The sequence below is a fragment of the Melopsittacus undulatus genome, chromosome 8 (assembly GCF_012275295.1).
Source record: "Melopsittacus undulatus isolate bMelUnd1 chromosome 8, bMelUnd1.mat.Z, whole genome shotgun sequence".
In the NCBI taxonomy this organism is placed as follows: domain Eukaryota; kingdom Metazoa; phylum Chordata; class Aves; order Psittaciformes; family Psittaculidae; genus Melopsittacus; species Melopsittacus undulatus.
The window spans coordinates 25998146-26018647 of NC_047534.1; the positions used below are offsets into that span (position 1 = coordinate 25998146).

Below are 20502 nucleotides of genomic sequence, written 5' to 3' on the forward strand. Positions count from 1 at the left end.
ATTTAATTAGTTAATAAAATTTAGTTTTAGAAAATTATTGAAGTACATGCAAGCTTTTCCTAGGACATGGTAAATGAAATGCATTCCAAACTTAAAGGTTACTTCTCATCTAAAGAAGACGTTGCTGGTTACTTTAATCTCAACATTCAGATTTGGCTAGTAAAATACTTCTCAAAAATAGTCTAATGTAAAAAAAAAAAACCTACTTTAATCATACAGCAAAAACCTCATACCTTCAGTGATTTTTAGATGCATTTATCCCCCCCTCTCCAAATGTTTTTGCAAGCTTAGGAATGGAGGTCAAAGCTGAATACAAATATCAGCTAGAACAAAATCACTACTGCTTGTTTTCAGAGTTTCAAAATCAAGCCTAATCCTGTGCTAATGACTTAGCAGGCACAGGAACAACATCTAAATTAAAAGCAAGCAGATTAATTACATAAATCATGGAAAGCAATTTGATTTTTCATATGCATTCTGGTTTGGCAATCCAAGCCAAATAGAAGGTATCATAACCTAGCAGTATTTCTTCAAATGATATCTCTTTTATGCTCAAGGTAGACAGTAACTGACATCCTTACACTGAGGTAATTTTATTGCAGTTAGTTAATCCCAGTTCCAATGCATGTCCTGAGACAAGTTAGTAAGTGAAAGGATTCAGAACCGTTAAGCCATTTGAGAATGTTTTCTTTTTTCTTTTTTTTTTTTAAAAAGGAACAAACCTATGTATTTATTTTCTTTTTCAATCACAGTAGTAGTGAAGAAAAACCAGCCTGGACTCTTAAAATCAAACCAAGATGCTAGGTAATATTGGTAAAAAGAGGCCTAAAGCTATTTATACTGACAAAAATACTGAATTCTCACTAAAGGTGCTGACTTAGGTCCCCTTCTTTTCCAGAGAGGGCCCCTCAGCGCTGTGTAGACATGGGAGCCAAATTTCCAGCTCACCTTTATGGACCTTCTACACCAAGCAGAGCATGGCTTCTCATACCTGCCTCTGCTAGAAAAACAAAAGCCAGGATTAACAACAACAAACCCCTCATCAAAATAGCAAGCGAAGCAGAATTAAGGCAGAGAAGCTCACAGAAGGGTCCTCTCTTTCTGCCGTGTGAGACAGGGACCAACAGAGCCCATGGAGTGGAGATTCAGGGTCAGCACAAGATGTTGTAAAATCTGCCCTCGCTTCCCTTGTCCTGCGTGAGGATTAAAGGTCTCCAGCAGTGCCTAGAACTGGCAACACTAATTGCCCCGTGAAAAAGGAAGTTCAGCAAAATGATTAATATATTTAATATACATATATATATATATGCACACACACAGAGAGAGAAAAGAAGTTAACTCGTGGAAGTGTAACTTTAAGGTTTAGGTTTTGTTTTGTTTTCTTCAACAGGATGAAACAACACATCTACTGATCTATGGACACACATGAACTGAAGATTTACCTGAGACCCTGTAATATGAAGATAGACAAACAAAAGAAGGGTATAGAAATAGTCCCCTGAAAGAATATTTACTGGTTACTACAGTAGTGTGTGTGGGGAGGGAAAAAACCAGCTAAACTACTCTAAGCTCACCATCTCTACACTGATATTTATATAGACATAAAACATCACTAGTACACACTGCATGAACACTGATCACTGTTAAAAAATATCATATACGTATGTATAGGATATAACAAGATAGTTAAAGGTTACAAGGTTTGTCGATTATCAAAGATATATTTTTCTCCCTCATTCTAGTGCACTGATGATAAACCGAGCTAATATTCTATTCAGGTAAATCAATGTACTTTTAAAAAGCTCTATTTTTACTCTGCCCAAAAGGTAACATAATTATTGAAGTCTAGCATTCATATCACCACTTATATGTGATTTCTAAAATGTCATGTTTCAGAATGTCCTATTGCTATGCAGTATTACAACAGCCACCTACTAAGTTGTCCTCTTCCCCCCTGCCCTCCTGTTTTGGATATCTAATGCTGCATCTGTATGGATGACTGCAGTAGCTAATTGTTGTGGGGTTTGGTGGGGGTTATTTAGTGAAAATGTTTTAAATGCAAACAAAAGAAAACCAAACAAAAACCAACCAAACAAAAAACCCAAACAAAAGAAAAAATACCCACAAAAAGTGAAAACCAACCCCTATGCACATTTCAGAGACTACTGCTTTTGAAGAATTTACGTGCTATGTATATAATATATATGCAAATGGGGTTTCTGGTATTTCCCCATTGGTTGAAAGAGAAGAATACATCTAAAGTTTATGTAAAGAGGTTTAGAGGAGGATGAATGGGGAGTCACAAAGTTGAACAGCACATCTAACTTCTAATAACTGTTGTCAGGTGGTAACTAGACTACACTTACCACGGTAAGAATACAAAGTTAGGCACAAATTATATGATGGCTTCTTGAGGAGATACTGTAAACGAAAGCAGAGAAACAAGGGAAACTACCTTCAGAGGAGTGAAGTGAGTAAAACCACAGTTGCTGTTAGTGTGGAGCAAGCTTTCTGACTCTATAACTGAGGCATTTTTAACTGAAATGACAGATCAGAAAAAAACATACAACAGTTCTTTAAACAGTGATGCCCATACATACACGTCAGTCTGGCACCCTTTCCAAACCACTTCTAGACTCAAATGCAGTTTAGTCCCAGTCTCAAATCATTAGTTTTTGAAATTTTGATTTCACTTTTCTACTTGAAAAGATCAGATGGATTATAGTATTTCTGTTCTGATCCCACATATTGCTTCCTGATTAGCTGCTTGAAAGGGTCTCCACTTGCTTAAAATAGCAAGTCCTCAAAGTTAGTATATATCATGCAAGAAGCACACAGACATGATCAGTCAAGGTCTGATGTTAGTGTAGGAAAAGTAACCATGCTTGCTGTGAGAGCTTTCTGCTGAATTTGTACCAGGACTACATGACAACCCTTCTTTGCTCACTTCCATCCCACCTCAGGGCTGAACTTCTCTTTGATTACACTGCTAAGAAGATCCTAGTCCTATCATAGCTAGCTGTTACAAGGATGCTTGTATGAAATGAGTAAAATTCCGTACATAATTTCTTCAATGCAATTTTTCCATTGTGTTTACTCCTACATGTGTTTCTTGACAAAACCTGGTATGTCACCTGTTTCACAACATGCTTTTGTTATTTCATCAGGTACAGAACACATTATGGGCATCACCTACACCTGGAAGTGGTCTACCTAGGTCTTCTCTATAGCATGCAACAGTAAGTCCTACTTTCCTAAGCAACCACTTAAGAAAAGAAGAAATGGTGGGGAAAGAAAATGGAAAAAAGTATCGGAGAAGGTTGACAATGTTATTGCCACCCACATAATAACTATTAGCATTGGGTCCCCAGTTCTATATCCTTCACTGGCAGTTTAAGTCCCAGGGAAGAGGTTCCCAGTGGATCAATCATATTCATGTAACGTTCACCACGGTGCTTGGCCAAAAACGGACCCCAGTCAGGCTGTGGAGAACACACCAACTTGAGTCGCTGCAATGTGGGGGAGAGAAAAGAAAGTCTCATTTGAAGTTACCGAGCAGAATCACGACACAGAAGGAATGAGGATAGGCTCATTTAAGATTATGGATGATGGCCCTGCAATGCTCCACTGCTCAGTGTTTGTTTTGCACAAAGTTTGCAAGATTAATAGAGGATCAAGTGCCCAGACTTTAATTATACATTCTCCCCTGCACCATATGAGGGGAGCTCAGAACTACTGCTGCAGATTGCAAGGCTCACTTACTGAAGGACATGTGCACAATTACTTAGCCCAATGGTCTTAAGCAGTGGGTAAAGGCATTAAAATAATTGGATTTCTGGTTTGCATATTTCCCAAAGGTACACAAATGACCAAAAAGAAGTACACTGCTATGAATGAACAAGGATTTTAATTTTGAAATGACAAAATGTTTCATTACTATCAGTGGGAAAAAAGAAAGAGGATAACGTTAACCTGGCAAACAACAAAAATCTTCTCATCTTTCCACTGATTTCCTTATTGAATATATAATTTGATTGGTGCATTTACAGATAAAAAGGAAAGAAAACATATTTCTGATGACTTAAAAGGGAATAATTATATGTTTATTACCTAATAAAGTGAATCAAGCCTCTATATCAGTTATTTCAATCTCTGCTTAATTACCAGTTTGCAACTCTTACCTCCCAAATCAACCATAATAATTTTATGCAGCAGACTTGGTATTCAGGAAATACCAATCTGCAGCTGAAACAGCTTCAGCTAAAGCCCCTTCAAAATAGATCCAACTTTTTGATGTTTCTTTCCTTGCACTAGTAGAGGGGCAGTTAGGAGAGCACCCTATTTTTGCACCAGCCCTACACATGTAAGTTAGAAGATCTGAAGCAGAGCAATTTGTCTCCATGAGAGAAACCCATGAGTTGATGAACAAGCAAGTCTAATTTCTCATTAGCTCATTCCCAGCAGCAGCAGTTGTCTCCTGACCTGTGCACTCCAATATGCTCCACACAAGGCCTGAATGGCCCTTTAGACAAGTGGCCTCATTGCCTAGTGCCAGGCATGTACTCAGATGGTGTGTCCCACAACTTAATATTAAATTCCCTTGCTCTATGTGAAGCAGAAAGGCATGCTCTTTTCCCTTAGGCATGTGTAGTGTGACATATTGAGAGACCAAAAAGATTACTCTATTTTAGTACATTTTCTCTCCTTTTCATCTTTGAGGCATGTAACAGCCCCGATGGGTTTTGCAGGAGAGCTGAACTGCAAAAGCAGCTATGGAAAAGGGGAGGCGAGTGTCTCTTCCTCATCCCAAGGAGGGAGCAACACAAGCAGCATAAGCAGCATGCAACAATGAGAGAGCAGATCTAAGAAAGCCTCAAAGGCCAAAAATAAGAGCATAGAACTTCTTCCAAAGACAAGGTGAAGGCAGCAGAGGGAGGAAATGCTGACATGAAAAAGGCATTGCCTGCAAAGAGCTGAGGAAGCAGTGGGATGGGACCAGCCCAACAGCAGAGGGGATGGCAGCAGGATGACAGGCAGGATCAGAGCACAGAAACAGGGAGCAGAAAGGGGCTGCCACGCTTCTGGAGCAATGGGGGAAGCAGCAAGAATCTGATTTTCAAAATAAACATGAGCAGCATGAAAATAAAGTGCCACCTGGAATTCTTTTTAAGCTCAGGTGTGAGAGAGGATCAGCTTATTCAAGAAAAATAAAGAGATGAAGAAGCAGAGGGGAAAAGGATTGCCAGCGAAGTTCTAAAATTAGTCATTTGAGCTGTAGAGCATGAGGACTTTCCAATACATCTTATTCCTGAATTTCATCAAGTGGCACAGACTCCTGCAGTGCATCCTGCATGATTCTGGTACCCGACCATCTCGCACCTTGCAAACAGGCAACTCCAGATTGATATCACCTTGCCCTGACTGCCAGGCTTGCTGCAACACGCAACATGATATGCACGAGCAGTCAATGCTTCCTACGTCTATGGGCTGCTTTTACAAACAGACTAGCAAAGCTAGAACAGCTTTCTCTCAATAACATCATACCAGGGCTCTGTAACTCCTTCTATTTCCCATAAAAGCAGTCACTTAACAATATAGGAACAGGGAATAGAATGTCTGCATTTTAGATCAACCAAGCATCTCTTTGCAACACAATAACTAGCTTATGAGAAAGTAATCTAAGTACTATCAGACATTCAATATCACCAAAAAAAAAAAAAAGTAATGTAAAATAAACTAGGCAGTCTCCTGCAACTGTATTTTTAAGCAGCAAAAAGACAGAAGAATTACCTCAATAAATTTGCCTGGGGCTAGATGCATTTTTATCACAAACATAACTGGGATCCAGATAACTGAACAGGCCAGCATCAGCCATCCAAGCACCATGGACCAGCCCGGATAATGGTAAGCTCCATAAGTCATTGGTTCCCATTGGTAAAAACTGAAGCAAAGAATAAACTGGAAACAAGGAAGGAAAACAAATATGTTTGATTAAGCAAAACAAGCTGGCTATGCAACAAATGGTGAGTATCCACACACAGGGCTGGTATGTATGGAATAAAAGTACATCCACCTGCAGCAGGGCACTGCCTTGAGCTGTACTAAACAGGTCAGAGTCTGAATCTAATGAGTTTCATGGAAATCTTGCAAAATTCCACAAAAATAACTGCATTTATGCTGGAAGAATTGATATTAGAAACCTGACCCTAGAGTAACATGCTTTATTACATGGTCTTTTGGCAGTTTTACATAATGTGATTATGCTAAGTTACTCCATTTCGCTTACTGTATGAACAGCAATACATCTACTTACATTGGTGCATAATTCAGTAACTTTGGGGAAATGCCTGTGCCCACAATAACTGCACACAGAAGATTTATAGCAGTATAACTAGGTAAAAGCACATATCAGAATGATTAGTTTTATGTGGAGTAATTGAAAGTCTAATATTAGACTACCCAAATTTATCAAATATTAGCTATACAGACACAAGAACAGAAAATAATACACTGCTTGGCTTTGCTGTTACCATTGCATAAAAGTTGAATTACAACTGATCAGTGTCCATTTATTTCTCACCATAAATTCACTAAATAGTACATTTGGAAGGAAGAACAGGACACGCAAGTTTGAAGTGACCTCATTTCCTTTCTGATTTTGCTTTCAAATTTTGCTTTCCTTAGGAGACAGCATAATTTTGTATTCCCTAGTTGTGATTATTGGCAGTAGGTATGAGGGCAAGTCTGGTTGAGAAAGGAACCAAGCAATTTGCAGATAAGCCTTAAAATTCCCTTATGAAGTCTTAACAGTAGCATCTTGAAAACAACCATTGGAAGCAAAGGAGATTACAAAACCCATGTGCACATGCCTTCAGTTTTAACACTGCCCTCACAACAAGAATAGACATTGTCTTATCCTAATAAATATAAATTAAGCTGGGCTATGTCTTCAAACATTCAAAAAGGGATTCTCAGACTCCACCTATATACTGCCACATCAAACACGAGTTGCCACTACCTAGGTAAGACAGATCCACCTAGTTTTCACGCACAGTAAAACTACACTTCAGTAAGGACAACTGGTAAACAAAAACTATGTGGGAAAGTCCATCTTCATCATACCCATCAGAGAAATTGTTCTCATCATAGAAAATGTCTTTTCCTTGTCACTCAGGATTTTGTTCAGCTCACCAAAACTCACTAGTCCTTTCACACATAAATCCCTGTCTGAAAAGATTAAACAATTAAATATTTTCCAGTTTTCAGATGGAAAAAAAAATCCTTCATTCGTGAACTAACAATGCCAACAAGTTAGTCAAAGCACAACTTCTCTAGAAGTGACACCAGAGGAGTAGAGGATCACTGCTTTGCTTCCTCACACCACCCAGCCAACACCACACTTCCTAGGATTTCTGAAAATACACATATTTTGAAACTATAACTTTTTCTCTCTTGTACCTAACCATCTGTGAACACTTGTGGGAACTATTTAGTACTGCTGTGAAATGATGTTTTAAAACCCTACACAAATACTTAAGAGTTGGGGTTATTCAGTCCAGAGAAAAGGCAGCTCTGGGAAGACCTTAGAGCAGCATCCAGTGCCTAAAGGGAGTGACAAGAAACCTGGAGAGGGGCTTTGGGCAAGGGCCTGTAGGGACAGGACAACGGGAATGGCTTTAAACGACAGAGGGGAGATAGAGATAAGATCTCAGGCAGAAGTTCTTCCCTGTGAGGGTGCTGAGGCTCTGGCACAGGGTGTTCAGAGAAGCTGTGGCTGCCCCATCCCTGGCAGTGTTCAAGGCCAGGTTGGACGGGGCTTGGAGCAACCTGGTCTAGTGGAAGGTGTCCCTCCCCATGGCAGAGGGTTGGAACTGGATGAGCTTTAAGGCCCCTTCAAACCCAAACCACTCTGTAATTCTATGAATAATCCTGCTGCACCTGGGGTCCATGCATCGGGGCTTTCAAGCTGAAGTCTGTGCTCTTAAACGTCAAATACTGGTGAAAGACAGCTCAGAGACTTATCAAGCCAAAGGCTTTTGAAATGGCTTAAAGAATGATTTCATTCTTGTGCCCAAAACTGATATGCAATTAGAGACTTTATCTGAATTGAGGTTAACATGGTGCTAGAGAGTTAAATAGTAAAGGCAGATACAGTTATACTTTGATGCTTGGACTTTTAAAAACAAACATAAAATAGTAAGATGGAGCATGCACCACCTCTTCGGTTAAGTAGGAGATCTGAACTCGGACTACAGCATCGCGTCAGCGTTTGGGGTTCAAACAGAAAGAGAAGAAAAAGGAAACCTCGCAAATAAACAGAATACGATCGGCTTTAAGTTTAAACGCGGGTTTCCCACGCTGGAGCCCGGGCAGGTCGATGCCGCTCCCCCACCCCGCAGAGCTCAGTCAGCCGCTGTCCTGCACCGCCACCTCCTGGCAAGACTTGGAAATATCAGTTTGTAATAGATTCATAGGGTGGTTTGGGTTAAAGCTCACCCAGTTCCAACCCAATGCCACTGGCAGGGACACCTTCCACTAGACCAGATTGCTCCAAGCCCTGTCCAACCTGGCCTTGAACACTGCCAGGGATGGGGCAGCCACAGCTTCTCTGGGCACCCTGTGCCAGAGCCTCAGCACCCTCACAGGGAAGAACTTCTGCCTGAGATTTTATCTCTATCTCCCCTCTGTCGTTTAAAGCCATTCCCGTTGTCCTGTCCCTACATGCCCTTTTAAAAAGAGCCCTTTGACCAGCTCTGGAGTTCTCAATACAGAAAAGACAATGGCTTGGAGAGTGTCCAGAGGAGGCCACAAAGATGCTTAATTTTCTGTACTATGGAGACAGGTGAGAAAGCTGGGATTGTTCAGCCTGGAGAAGACTCTGGGAGATCTTACTGCAGCCTTTCAGTTCTTAAAAAGGGCCTATAAGAAGGATGGGGAGAGACTTTTTAACAGGGCCTGTTGCAACAGGACAAAGGGGGATTGGTTTAAAATCATTCAGGCTGGATGCGAGATAAAAATTCTTTACAATGAGAGTAGTGAAACACTGGCACAGATTACCCAGAGAGGTGGTGGATGTGCCATCCCTGGAAACATTCAAGGACAGGCTGGATGTGGTTCTAATCTAGTTGAAGACATCTCTGCTCATTGCAGAGGAGTTGGATTAGATGACCTCTGAATGTCCCTTTCAGCCCAAACTGTTATATGATTCTATAAGCCCCTCTCCAGATTTCTTGTCAGCCCCTTTAAGCACTGGAAGCTTCTCTAAGGTCTCCCCGGACCCTTCTCTTCTCCATGCTGAACAAGCCTTTTTTCCTCTTTTTTCTTTTTCCTTTTTCAGAGAAACTGAACAGATTTCTATTTGTTATTTCGAATATAACTGTATTGACCTTTGCAAAAATAACTCCAGCTTTGAGGCTAACACTTTGTCACTCAGATTTCCACATAAACTTTCCCAAAGGATGCCTTCCAGATCAGTTTAGGACTCAATAATGTGCTTTTTCTCTAGCATAACCTGAGAACAGAACAGAGATCATGCCACTTCCATTCCTGTGCCACAAGTATACATACATACGTACATGTTACACGCACACACATGAATTCAGTGGTCATCACTGATGTGCTGTGGTACACCACACTAGCACTTTGCACACATGGGGAAAGGCTGCCGTAGCAGCATGAGGATATTCACCAGCCCTCTCCACCAAAAACACCATCACTTCTGCTCTGTCTCGTTTACTACACACACATGCAAGAACATGTGCACACACATACATACATGGCTAGGTATCTGCACCCAAGATATAATTACCACCCTTAAGAAGCCATAAGAAAGAGGAATAAACAACAAAGCTCTTTGGAGAAGACATTAAATTAACCTTTTACTTACTGTTAAAATAGTTGGGGTCACAAATGCCCAACAGACTCTCCAGAATCTGCTTGGCTTAAATCCAATCATCATTTCTATATCTTCACAAAATCTTTGTAATCCTGTGAATAGCAAACATGCACACAATTAGGTGTGAAAGAAACCAGCTAGAATTTGCTAGGAGGCTCTGGTGGCCTCCCTCATATCTAATTACAAAAAAACCTCTGACTTGTTGGTTGGAAACTTCAATGGAGGATCTAACCACACAATAAAATATGAGACTATTACAGTGGAAACCATTTCAATAAAATATTTAATTTCCTAAGGATTAAAGGGAAACTGAGCTTTTACATAGAGATTAAGCATTCAGTATGCTTTGGGTTGAAGTGTTAATAGTATGGACTGGTTAGCTGCAGTTATAGGATCACAGAACCATAGAATGGTTTGGGTTGGAAGAGACCTTAAAGTTCATCCAGTTCCAACCCCCTGCAACTTCCACTAGGTCAGGTTGCCCCAAGCCCCATCCAGCCTGGTGTTGAACACTGCCAGGGATGGGGCAGTCACAGCTTCTCTGGGCAACCTGTGCCAGTGCCTCACCGCTCTCACAGGGAAGAGCTTCTGCCTGAGATCTCACCTCACTCTCCCCTCTGGCATGTTAAAGCCATTCCTCCTTGTCCTGTCCCTACAGGTCCCCGTCAAAAGCTTCTCTCTGACTTTCAGAGTGTACATGTTTTTATGTGTATACTTACTGCACTTCAATGTGAAGATGAACCTTATTAATATCTGTATGTTAATATCTGTGTTGCAGCATAGACAATATCCAAGCTTCCCTATACCTATGATATAGCTGGGGTAGAACTGTGTCACTTCACACTGAAACTGAGAACATCTTATTACTTTTCAACTGATACATAAGCAATGCTTGGAATGACTAGGAAACACCTACAAATATTTTACATTCTATTCAATGCTCTTTGAACAGATCAACTGGTTAATTCTTCAGATTATTGTAATGATTGCAGCTATAAAGTTACTTGAGTTAATAAAACAGGCAAGATTGAAAATGGTATTTCATCCCCCTCTGCAGCTATCTCCTGCCTTTCAGCCTTGGTCTGCAGAATTGTTTAGGTGAATGGCCCCTGCTCACTGCAGCTATTAATAATTTACTCAAAAGTAATAAAAGCAAAATTGAAATTTATTCCAGCTTTTCTAATGATGACAAGAAAAGAGGTCTGGGGTCCAAGGCCAAGCTCACTTCTCACACAAACATTTCAAACTTAGGACATTTTATCTGATAAAGCTGGTGATCTTGTGAGGTGGGCTGATGCCAACCTCATGAAGTTTAACCATGACAAGTGCAAGGTCCTACACCTGGGTCGGAGCAATCCCAGGCACAGCTACAGGTTGGGCAAAAAGGAAATTCATGGTAGTCCTGTGGAGAAGGACTTGGGGGTGTTGGTCAATGAGAAAATGAACATGAGACAGCTTCAGTGTGCACTCACAGCCCAGAAAGCCAACTGTATCCTGGGCTGCATCAAAAGGAGCATGACCAGCAGGTCAAAGGAGGTGATCCTGCCCCTTGACTCTGCTCTCGTGAGACCTCACTTGGAGTATTGTGTGCAGTTCTGGTGTCCTCAACATAAAAAGGACATGGAACTGTTGGAACAAGTCCAGAGGAGGGCCATGAGGATGATCAGGGGACTGGAGCACCTCCCATATGAAGACAGGCTGAGAAAGTTGGGGCTGTTCAGCCTGGAGAAGAGAAGGCTGCGTGGAGACCTCATAGCAGCCTTCCAGTATCTGAAGGGGGCCTACAGGGATGCTGGTGAGGGACTCTTCATTAGGGACTGTAGTGATAGGACAAGGGGTAACGGGTTGAAACTTAAACAGCAGAGGTTTAGACTGGATATAAGGAAGAAATTCTTTACTGTTAGGGTGGTGAGGTACTGGAATGGGTTGCCCAGGGAGGTAGTGAATGCTCCATCCCTGGCAGTGTTCAAGGCCAGGCTGGATGAAGCCTTGGGTGATATGGTTTAGTGTGAGATGTCCCTGCCCATGGCAGGGGGGTTGGAACTGGATGATCTTAAGGTCCTTTCCAATCCTAACTATTCTATGATTCTATGATCATCTCTGTCATTTAAGATTCACACAACATTGCTCTCCAGCATTTAGTCCTTTATGATGTGGGCACAGGGATGAAGCTTAAACAATGGAGAGAAGTCATAGAGTAAGGGAAGAAATACTTGAAACATAAGTAATAAACGGCTTGACATTCTTATTTCCCTTAGAGCCAACCACTGCAGCTGCCAAAGAAGGGATAATCCCCAAATTTGATCCACCTAATTTTATAAGCCTTTCTGTTGATATCAAGGAGAAATAAATCTATCCACATGACTGTTCCAAGCATTAAGAAGGTAAAATAGAGAAGTGGTTCATTATTCATCATCTTCTGCTGCACCTCTAAGAAAGCAGCAGGGCTGGATGGAGCTAAGGCAGAGGGGCAGCACAGAGTAACACAACTCAGGCAGAGAGTATGTCAGAGAAAAGCTCAAGAACTGTGTTATGATAAGAAATAGAAAAGAAAATGGGAGATGCTCACTCAGTAATCATCCCTGCAGTACACTGTGGTGGGAACAAAACTAATTTGAAACTAATTGCAGCAGCATAAGGGATGGGCTGAGGGTCTTTCCATGAGTATAAAGCTCACCCAAGTGCCTCTACTTCAGCAAAGGAGGTAAACCTAACTGGATAGCTACCAAGAGCCTCTGCCTCCAAGATTCATGCAAGCTTCATGCAAATATGAACACATTTGTTTTAAATCCAATTAAAAAATGTAGTTCCTTCTTGGAATCATCAGTCAATATTCACAGTTAAAGGCACTTTTGATATTGGCAGCCTTATGCATGTAAGCAGATACAGGGATTACACCATACTCATCTCTTTCCCAGTGAAAGACTGAAGACAGGTTCTTCAAGTTGCACAGAAAAATGCAAAGAATGCTTTAGTTAAGAGAATGCAAATTAAATCTTGGTATATAAATTCTCCCTCTCAGATCAGTCAGGCTTGCTGAATAACTTTCAGAAATAAACACTAAAGGTCTTATGTATCTCCATTTTCAGTCTCTGAAATAGGATGATGTATTCACAAGTGCTTGCAGATAAAAATCCATCAAAAAGGGGAATGCAAATCCTAGGCAGACAACTACTTCAGTATTCTGCTACAGGCAAACCGTTCAAAATTACTGACACTTCCTACAAATACTTTGCAGCAGTTACCACTCACAATGACAATGAACCTTCCCCACAACAGACTGTCAAAAAGCAGATCTACAAGGAGCATTAACAAAGTTAAGATCACATGTTTCCAGTTTCCAAGTTTCACATTTCAAAATGCAATGATGGAAATAATACTGATGATTCAATTAATCCCACAGCTCTAAGCTATTCTTTACCAATCATGCATCATCATCTAAACATTATTATACCAGCATATGAAATAAAAATTATTGGACTGAATTATGTAGCACTGACTCTCCTGAAAAATAAATGATAGAAAGGAAATAAACAAGCTTGCCTCTCTTGAATTTCAAAATCTCAACAAGCTCAGCAAGCAGAACATGTAACAAGGATTTAAGACAGATTTATTTCTTCATAAAAGCACCTGCTGCTATTATGTCAACCTACTGGCCATGAAGAGTACAAGTACAAAAAGAAAGGTGTCAGTGGGGTGTAAAACAGCAATTGCCAGAGCTTGAAAATACATTATACCCATTTTAAGCACTGCTTGAAGGAATGTAAAAGAACAGCAGCTTCGCTTGTATTTGCAACATGAAAATCACAAATGTACAAGCTGTATTTCTATCAACAGTCTTTATAATGAAACTTTAATGCAGTAGAAGTAGCAATGATGTATTACTCAGGCAGATATTGATTGTAAAGTAAATCTTGCCTTTTTTGTATAAAAGGCTGAAAGCACTGTAGCCTAGCAAGAGGTTAATTGTAGGGAATAATCTTGGGAATAGTTTACAGCAAAGACTTTACTAACATCTGTTGATCAACAATCAATTGATCCAGAAAGCATGGAAAGAATGGTTTGTAATTTATCGAATCTTTTCCAAATCTGATTACATCAAAGTTGTATCTAACTATTAAAAAACAAAACAAAACAAAAAAAACTTCTCTGTTATTCAAGCCCTTCCTTTGCAGTGCTACAACTTCTTCTGTTATATTTTATGGTTTTCATAAAAATTACTACTTTAAGGGATACTGATATTCTGGGGACAAAGCAGGTGTGAGCCAGAGCAATTTTGCTTAGAAGCCCAATTAAGATGTTCCACAAAGGCAGGTTTGTTGCACTTCTGCCACACAGTGTTCAGAGGAGGAACAGAGCCATTTGCTCCCTATTTACCTTCATCCTTATTTTTAAAAGCATATGGAACAAAGAAATTCTACAGATTGCAGTAGTTTGGGGGTTATTTAAGAATATTCTAAGCAAGGTATTTTTATCTTGCACACCAATGGTAATGGCTGTAAAGAGGCCATCTTTTTGGCACAGACCAGGTGATGCTGTAGATGCTGCTGGCAAGGAAAAGTGACAACAAGAAACCCTTAGACTCTTCTTGAGCATTCCTACTCAACATCTTTCATGGAATCACTCTGATTTTAAGAAAGCTGGGAATTGGAGAGGGACTTTTTGTCAGGGACTGTAGCAATAGGACAAGGGGTAATGGGTTTAAACTTTAGAAGGGGAAGTTCAGGTTAGATATTAGGCAGAAGTTCTTCCCTGTATGGGTGGCAAGGAGCTGACACAGGTTGCCCAGAGAAGCTGTGGCTGCCCCATACCTATCAGTGTTCGAGGCCAGGTTGGACAGGGCTCAGAGAAACCTGGTCTAGTGGAAGGTGTCCCACTTCATGGCAGGGGATTGGAACTGGGTGAGTTTTAAGGTCCCTTCAAACCCAAACCATTCTGTGATTAATTGGGAACTATGATAACCAGACATTAATGACTCAGATGGCACATACCCAGTGATGTTTTCCACAAGAATGGGTAAATGCTAAACCTGGTGCTAATGGGGGGGAAGGAATGGGCAAACCTTGCACATCTTCATGGAAACCACAGCACAGAGCAATGGCACAACTTGCCACCACTGATCTTCAAAGGAGTTCTGCTAAATAATCCCCAAAATCTTGAATCCACTTTAGGAGATATCTCAAAACATTACACTCAGGTCCTTTGAGAAGACAGGTTGAATGTAAAGCTGATCCAAGTTACCAATATAATTTCACTCAAAGGGGTGATACTTCTAAACCCACTCTAATACTTACATTTCAGGGACATAAAAATCAGCAAGCATTTTGATCAACCAAAACATGACTGCTCTAAATCAAGTTTTCTCTTAGTGTTTTGACTTTTTCAGTTGTATTCTATAACATTTCCTCCCTAGCTTACAACCATTGAGGCCTGGATCGAATGGCAGTGGAGATAAAATACACTGCTGTATTTCTATGAAATTAGAAAAAACAAGGAAGGCCTGATTCCCTGTCCTGGCTGTAACATTTATTTCTCAAGCAAGAGCAAGAAATTCTTCATGTTTTGAATTATATGATTTTTAATGGGCTTACATTACAGACCCTGTAACATAGGTAGATCTAAGTATCTAGTGAACAGAACTAGAGCCTAATATCATGATGCCATATATACACCTTCAACAGAAGGAATTGTTTATGTCTAGCTGATACAAAAGATCACTTTAATGACCTTATCTTTGTCACCTTTAACACTGCTATTCAAATCTCCCTTTGCTTTTGAAGGTAAGTCTTAAATGGCACCACCACGCTCCAGATGTAAATTCCTCATCTGTTATGTAGGGAGACCTTCACTTTCCTTATTACAACCATCTGAGATCACATAGTTCCAAGAATCAATCTTCCGAAAGCAGGTCAAGTTTGGGAGCAAATCACCATTTGATATCAACTGATGTAGCTACAATAGCATCAGTAATGGCACTGCTTTATACTAGCTGAGGATCTTCCTCATAATTTGATGTACATGAGCATGGATCAATGTAACTGATGCTGCCACTGGGCATACTCACTCTGAATAGCTGCATAGTCTTGATGCTGTGTTACAGACAGATGGGCTAAAGGGAAAAATGGACATGTACATGGAAAAGAAATCCTTCAAAAGTTGTTAAATGCAAAGATACCACTGTCTTAGGACATCCGCGACCCTAAACCTTTGGAGTGTAAAAAGCTGATCAAAAAGCATCACTAAATGCTTGGGCTAGTCTTACACTCATCTCTAAGCACTGGAGTTAAGCTGTTGGTGGGCAAAGGACCTTAGACCATATGAAATTCTTGTACGTACATGTATTTAAAGGAATCCTAAAGGAATGAACTCCCATTATACTTCCAGTCAAAATAACAGAATCCTAAAACTTTTTGTTAAAAAAAGCTAATATGCTAAAATGGTACATAGGTTGTCCAATAGAAGTATTTTTTCTTACCATATATATAGGAAACTCCAACCAGCTCAAAGATGGCAATGATGACAAGAGAGTAAGAAGCTGCGTAAGTGTCCACAAGCTGTAACATATACATTCCACCCTAAAGAAAGAGAAAAGCCATTGTTAGTTGTGTATAGCTGGTGTCTCTCCATGTGTGACAACTGTAACTGATGCTGAGGTTGGCAAAATGAATGGGAGCAGGACACAAGGCGCTTTATTCCTAAAAACATTGACTGGACACTCTAGACCTGCATGACAGTTTCTTCCTTCAGGGCACAACTTAAAGAGCATAAGCAGCATAATTCAAGTGAGGGAAGGACTGAATCCATCTTAGGTTTTAGAAGAGGAAAGCTGCCCTGCTAGGTGATGAGGTGAGGGGAAAGAAATAAAGAAAAAGTGATGAATGAAACAGCAAGATAGATTTTGTGCACCTCCTCTTGAAATTGCTGGAAGCTTATAATGCTGCAGGAACTGGTGGACAAAAGACACTGAAGACTATCAACAGTAGATGAGAATTTAATTATTAACTCCACAGTCTGCCAAGACTATCAGTATATATCTTATCTGTGAGGGAAGGCACCCAAAACTGGTGTGCATGTTTATATGACATACAAAGATTACAGTTAAATGAATACTTAATTTACACTACTGCTTTGGAGATGTTTGGCTGAAGAAAATCATGGAAGTCTGATTCACAGAAAGATTTCAACAGCAAAGTCTTTTTCTCCATAATAAAAAATAAGGCGTTCAGACTCACCCAGTGAGTTCAGCTTAATCTTCAACAGAATTCAGCTTTGTCTTTTGCAAATTGTGCAGGAAGAGAGTGGCCACCAGAGGGGGACTGGGAACAGACAGTGATGCTCAAAACCAATATTATTACCTGAGTGATCATAGGAAATCCCATGATGAAAAAGGAGATGCAGCACCCAAGAGTGAACAGTGGCTTGTGCGTACGCAAGTATTTGGGGAACTCATCCGAAACAGAAGTCACTATAGTCTCAATAGTGGCAAACTGAAACACAAAAGGATTCATTGTACACAAGGTGGTACACCTGGATTAAATGGGATTTTAACAGAGTATTTTGGATCCTAGGTGTGAAGTGCACAGATGTCAATGCCAAAGCTTCACCCAAATTAATTCAGCATTGATGGCCTTACTTCATTCCTCTTTTTGAAAAGCAGTTCACGAACGATATGAAAAACAGTGATTAATCTCATGATCCTCCAAACAAATAAATAGGAAAAACAAGAGGAAAAGAATGCAAAACAAAAACAGTTTACCATAGTGTCCAATCCAAGAGTCAGTAGCATCAAAAAGAATATTATAGCCCAGAATGGTGAGAGGGGAAGCCTAGTTAAGGCTTCTGGGTAAACCACAAAAGCAATTCCAGGACCTAGAAATGAGAAAAATAGAGGCTGTGATATCTCGCATACTGATTGAACAGAAAAGAGGAAGATATGAAGACTCATGTTTCAGGCTAGTACATTATTAATTGGCTTGATAAAAGTAAAAAAGATCAGATCTGATCTCTCCTATTTACAGATTTAACCATTACAGGATTGTGCCTCACATGATTGATTTCTGTTTTGACTGTTTCAGAACACTCATAAGCTTCTGCTTTCCAAGCTCCAGAATACATATGTGACCAGTATACTGCTATACTGATCCAAACAGGAAAAATAAACAAAAATTGTGTACTGAACCTGCATTTCTTTCCTGCTCTAGGATCAAATACCTGCTGCTGTACCTTCTTATTAGCAATCCAGCCTTAGATCAGCACAGCAATCACCCACACCCCAGGGCCACAGGGAACGGAGGAGAAAATCATAAAATCAATCATAGAATAGTTAGGGTTGAAAGAACTTCAAGATCATCCAGTTCCAACACCGCCTGCAAAGGGCAGGGACGCCTCACACTAGATCATGTCACCCAAACCTCTGTCCAACCTGGCCTTGAGCAATGCTAGGGATGGAGCATTTACCGCTTCTTTGAGCAACTTGTTCAGGTGTCTCACCACCCTCACAGTATAGTATCTAACCTGAAATTCTTCTCTTTAAGTTTAAACCCATTCCCCCTTGCCTTATCACTGCAGTCCATGATGAAGTCCCTTCCCAGCATCCATATAGCCCCCCTTCAGATACTGGAAGGCTGCAGCCTTCTCTTCTTCAGGCTGAACAGGCCCCATTTTCTCAGCCTGTCTTCATATGGGAGGTGCTTCAGTCCCTGATCATCCTCGTGGCCCTTCTCTGGACTTGTTCCAACAGTTGCATGTCCTTTTTATGTCGAGGACACCAGAACTGCAGACAGTACTCCAAGTGGGGTCTCACTGCAGTGGAGCAGAGCAGAGGGGCAGGATCACCTTCAGCCTGCTGGTTGCACTTTTGATGCAGCCCAGGATACAGTTGGCTTTCTGGGCTGTGAGCACACACTGAAACTGGCTCATGTTAAGTTTCTCATTGACCAACACCCCCAGGTCCTTCTCCGCAGGGCTGCTCTGAATCTCTTCTCCACCCAACCTGCAGCTGTGCTTGAGATTGCCCCAAACCAGGTCTAGGACTTCGTACTTCACACTGTTGAACTTCATGATGCTAGCACTGGCCCACCTCACAAGTGCGTCAAGGTCCCTGTGATTCCATCCCTTCCCTCCAGCGTATCAACCAAACCACACAGCTTGGGGTTGTCGGCAGACTTGCTGAGGGCACACTCAATCCCACTGTCCATGTCACCAACAAAGATGTTGAACAGGATCAGTCCCAACACCAGCCAGGAGCATAACTTGTTATTGGTCTCCAATTGGAGGCTGAGCCACTGATCACAACTCTGCATGCAGCCATCCAGCCAGTTCTTTATCCACCAAGTGGTCCACCCATCAAATTGATGACACTCCAATTTAGAGACAAGGATGTCATGTGGGACAGTGTCGAATGCTTTGCACAAGTCCAGGTAGATGACATCAACTGCTCCACCCCTGTCCATCACTTTTGTAGCCCCATCATAGAAGGCCACCAAATTGGTCAGGCAGGATTTCCCCCTAGTAAAGCCATGCTGGCTGTCACCAAGCACCTTGTTGTTTTTCATGTGCCCTAGCATGCCTTCCAGGAGAATCTGCTCCCAGATTTTGCCAGGCACAGAGGTGACACTGACTGCTCTGTAATTCCCTGGGTCATCCATTTTCCCCTTCTTGAAAATGGGGGTGATATTTCCCTTTTTCCAGTTGTTGGGAACTTCACCTGTCTGCCATGATTTTTCAAATATGATGGACAGCGGCTTAACAACTTCATTCGCCAGCTCCTTCAGGACCCGTGGATGGATTTCATCAGGTCCCATGGACTTGTGTACATTCAGGTTCTTAAGATGGTCTCGAACCAGATCCTCTCCTACAGTGGGCCCAAGGTCTTCATTCTCACAGTCCCTGCGTCTGCCTTCCAAGACTTGGGTGGTGTGGTCAGAGCATTTCTCAGTGAAAACTGAGGCAGAGAAGTCATTAAGAATCTCAGCCTTCTCCAAATCCACAGTAGTCAGTTCTCCCAATAGCTTCTGGAAAGCCCACATTATCCCTAGTGTGTCTTTTGTTTGCAACATACCTATAGAAGCCCTTCCTATAGAAGAAAGAAGATCTTTCACATCCCTGGTCAGACTCAGTTCTAACTGGGCCTTAGCTTTTCTAACTTCATCCCTAGCTTCCCAGACAACACCCCTGTACTCTTCCCAAGCCACGTGTCCTCACTTCCACCTCCTATAAGCCTCTTTTTTCCCCTCTAAGTTTGTTCAGCAACTCCTTATCCACCCATGGAGGCCTCCCTGCCCTCCTGCCACATTTCCTTCTAGTCAGGACACAACACTCCTTAGCTTGGAGCAGGTGATCCTTGGATATCAACCAACAGTCTGGCTGCCCCTGCCCTCTAGGGATTCATCCCATGGCACCTTACTGAGCAGGTTCCTGAAGAAGCCAAAGTCTGCTGAAGTCCAGGGCAATGAGCTTGCTGCGTGCTCTTCTCATTGTCCTGAGGATCTCAAATTCGTCCATCTCATGACCACTGCAGCCAAGGCTGCCTTGGAATATCACATTCCCTATCAGTATGTCCCTTTTGGTGAGCACAAGGTCAAGTATGGCACCTCTCCTTGTCAGTT

At 41.3% G+C, this 20502-nt stretch overlaps 1 protein-coding gene across 1 annotated transcript in view; it reads right to left on the reverse strand.

Moving 5' to 3' along the window:
• Positions 1–3353: 3353 nt before the first annotated feature.
• The window catches only part of SLC6A5 (solute carrier family 6 member 5), a 37654-nt gene continuing 20505 nt past the window's right edge, over positions 3354–20502 (reverse strand). Inside the window, exons 11-16 of the mRNA XM_031050388.1 lie at positions 17652–17764; positions 17251–17382; positions 16371–16470; positions 9887–9987; positions 5791–5958; positions 3354–3509 (exon numbers count right to left, since the gene is read on the reverse strand). Coding sequence (XP_030906248.1) covers positions 3354–3509; positions 5791–5958; positions 9887–9987; positions 16371–16470; positions 17251–17382; positions 17652–17764 — 770 coding nt within the window. The remainder of the gene's footprint in view (positions 3510–5790; positions 5959–9886; positions 9988–16370; positions 16471–17250; positions 17383–17651; positions 17765–20502) is intronic.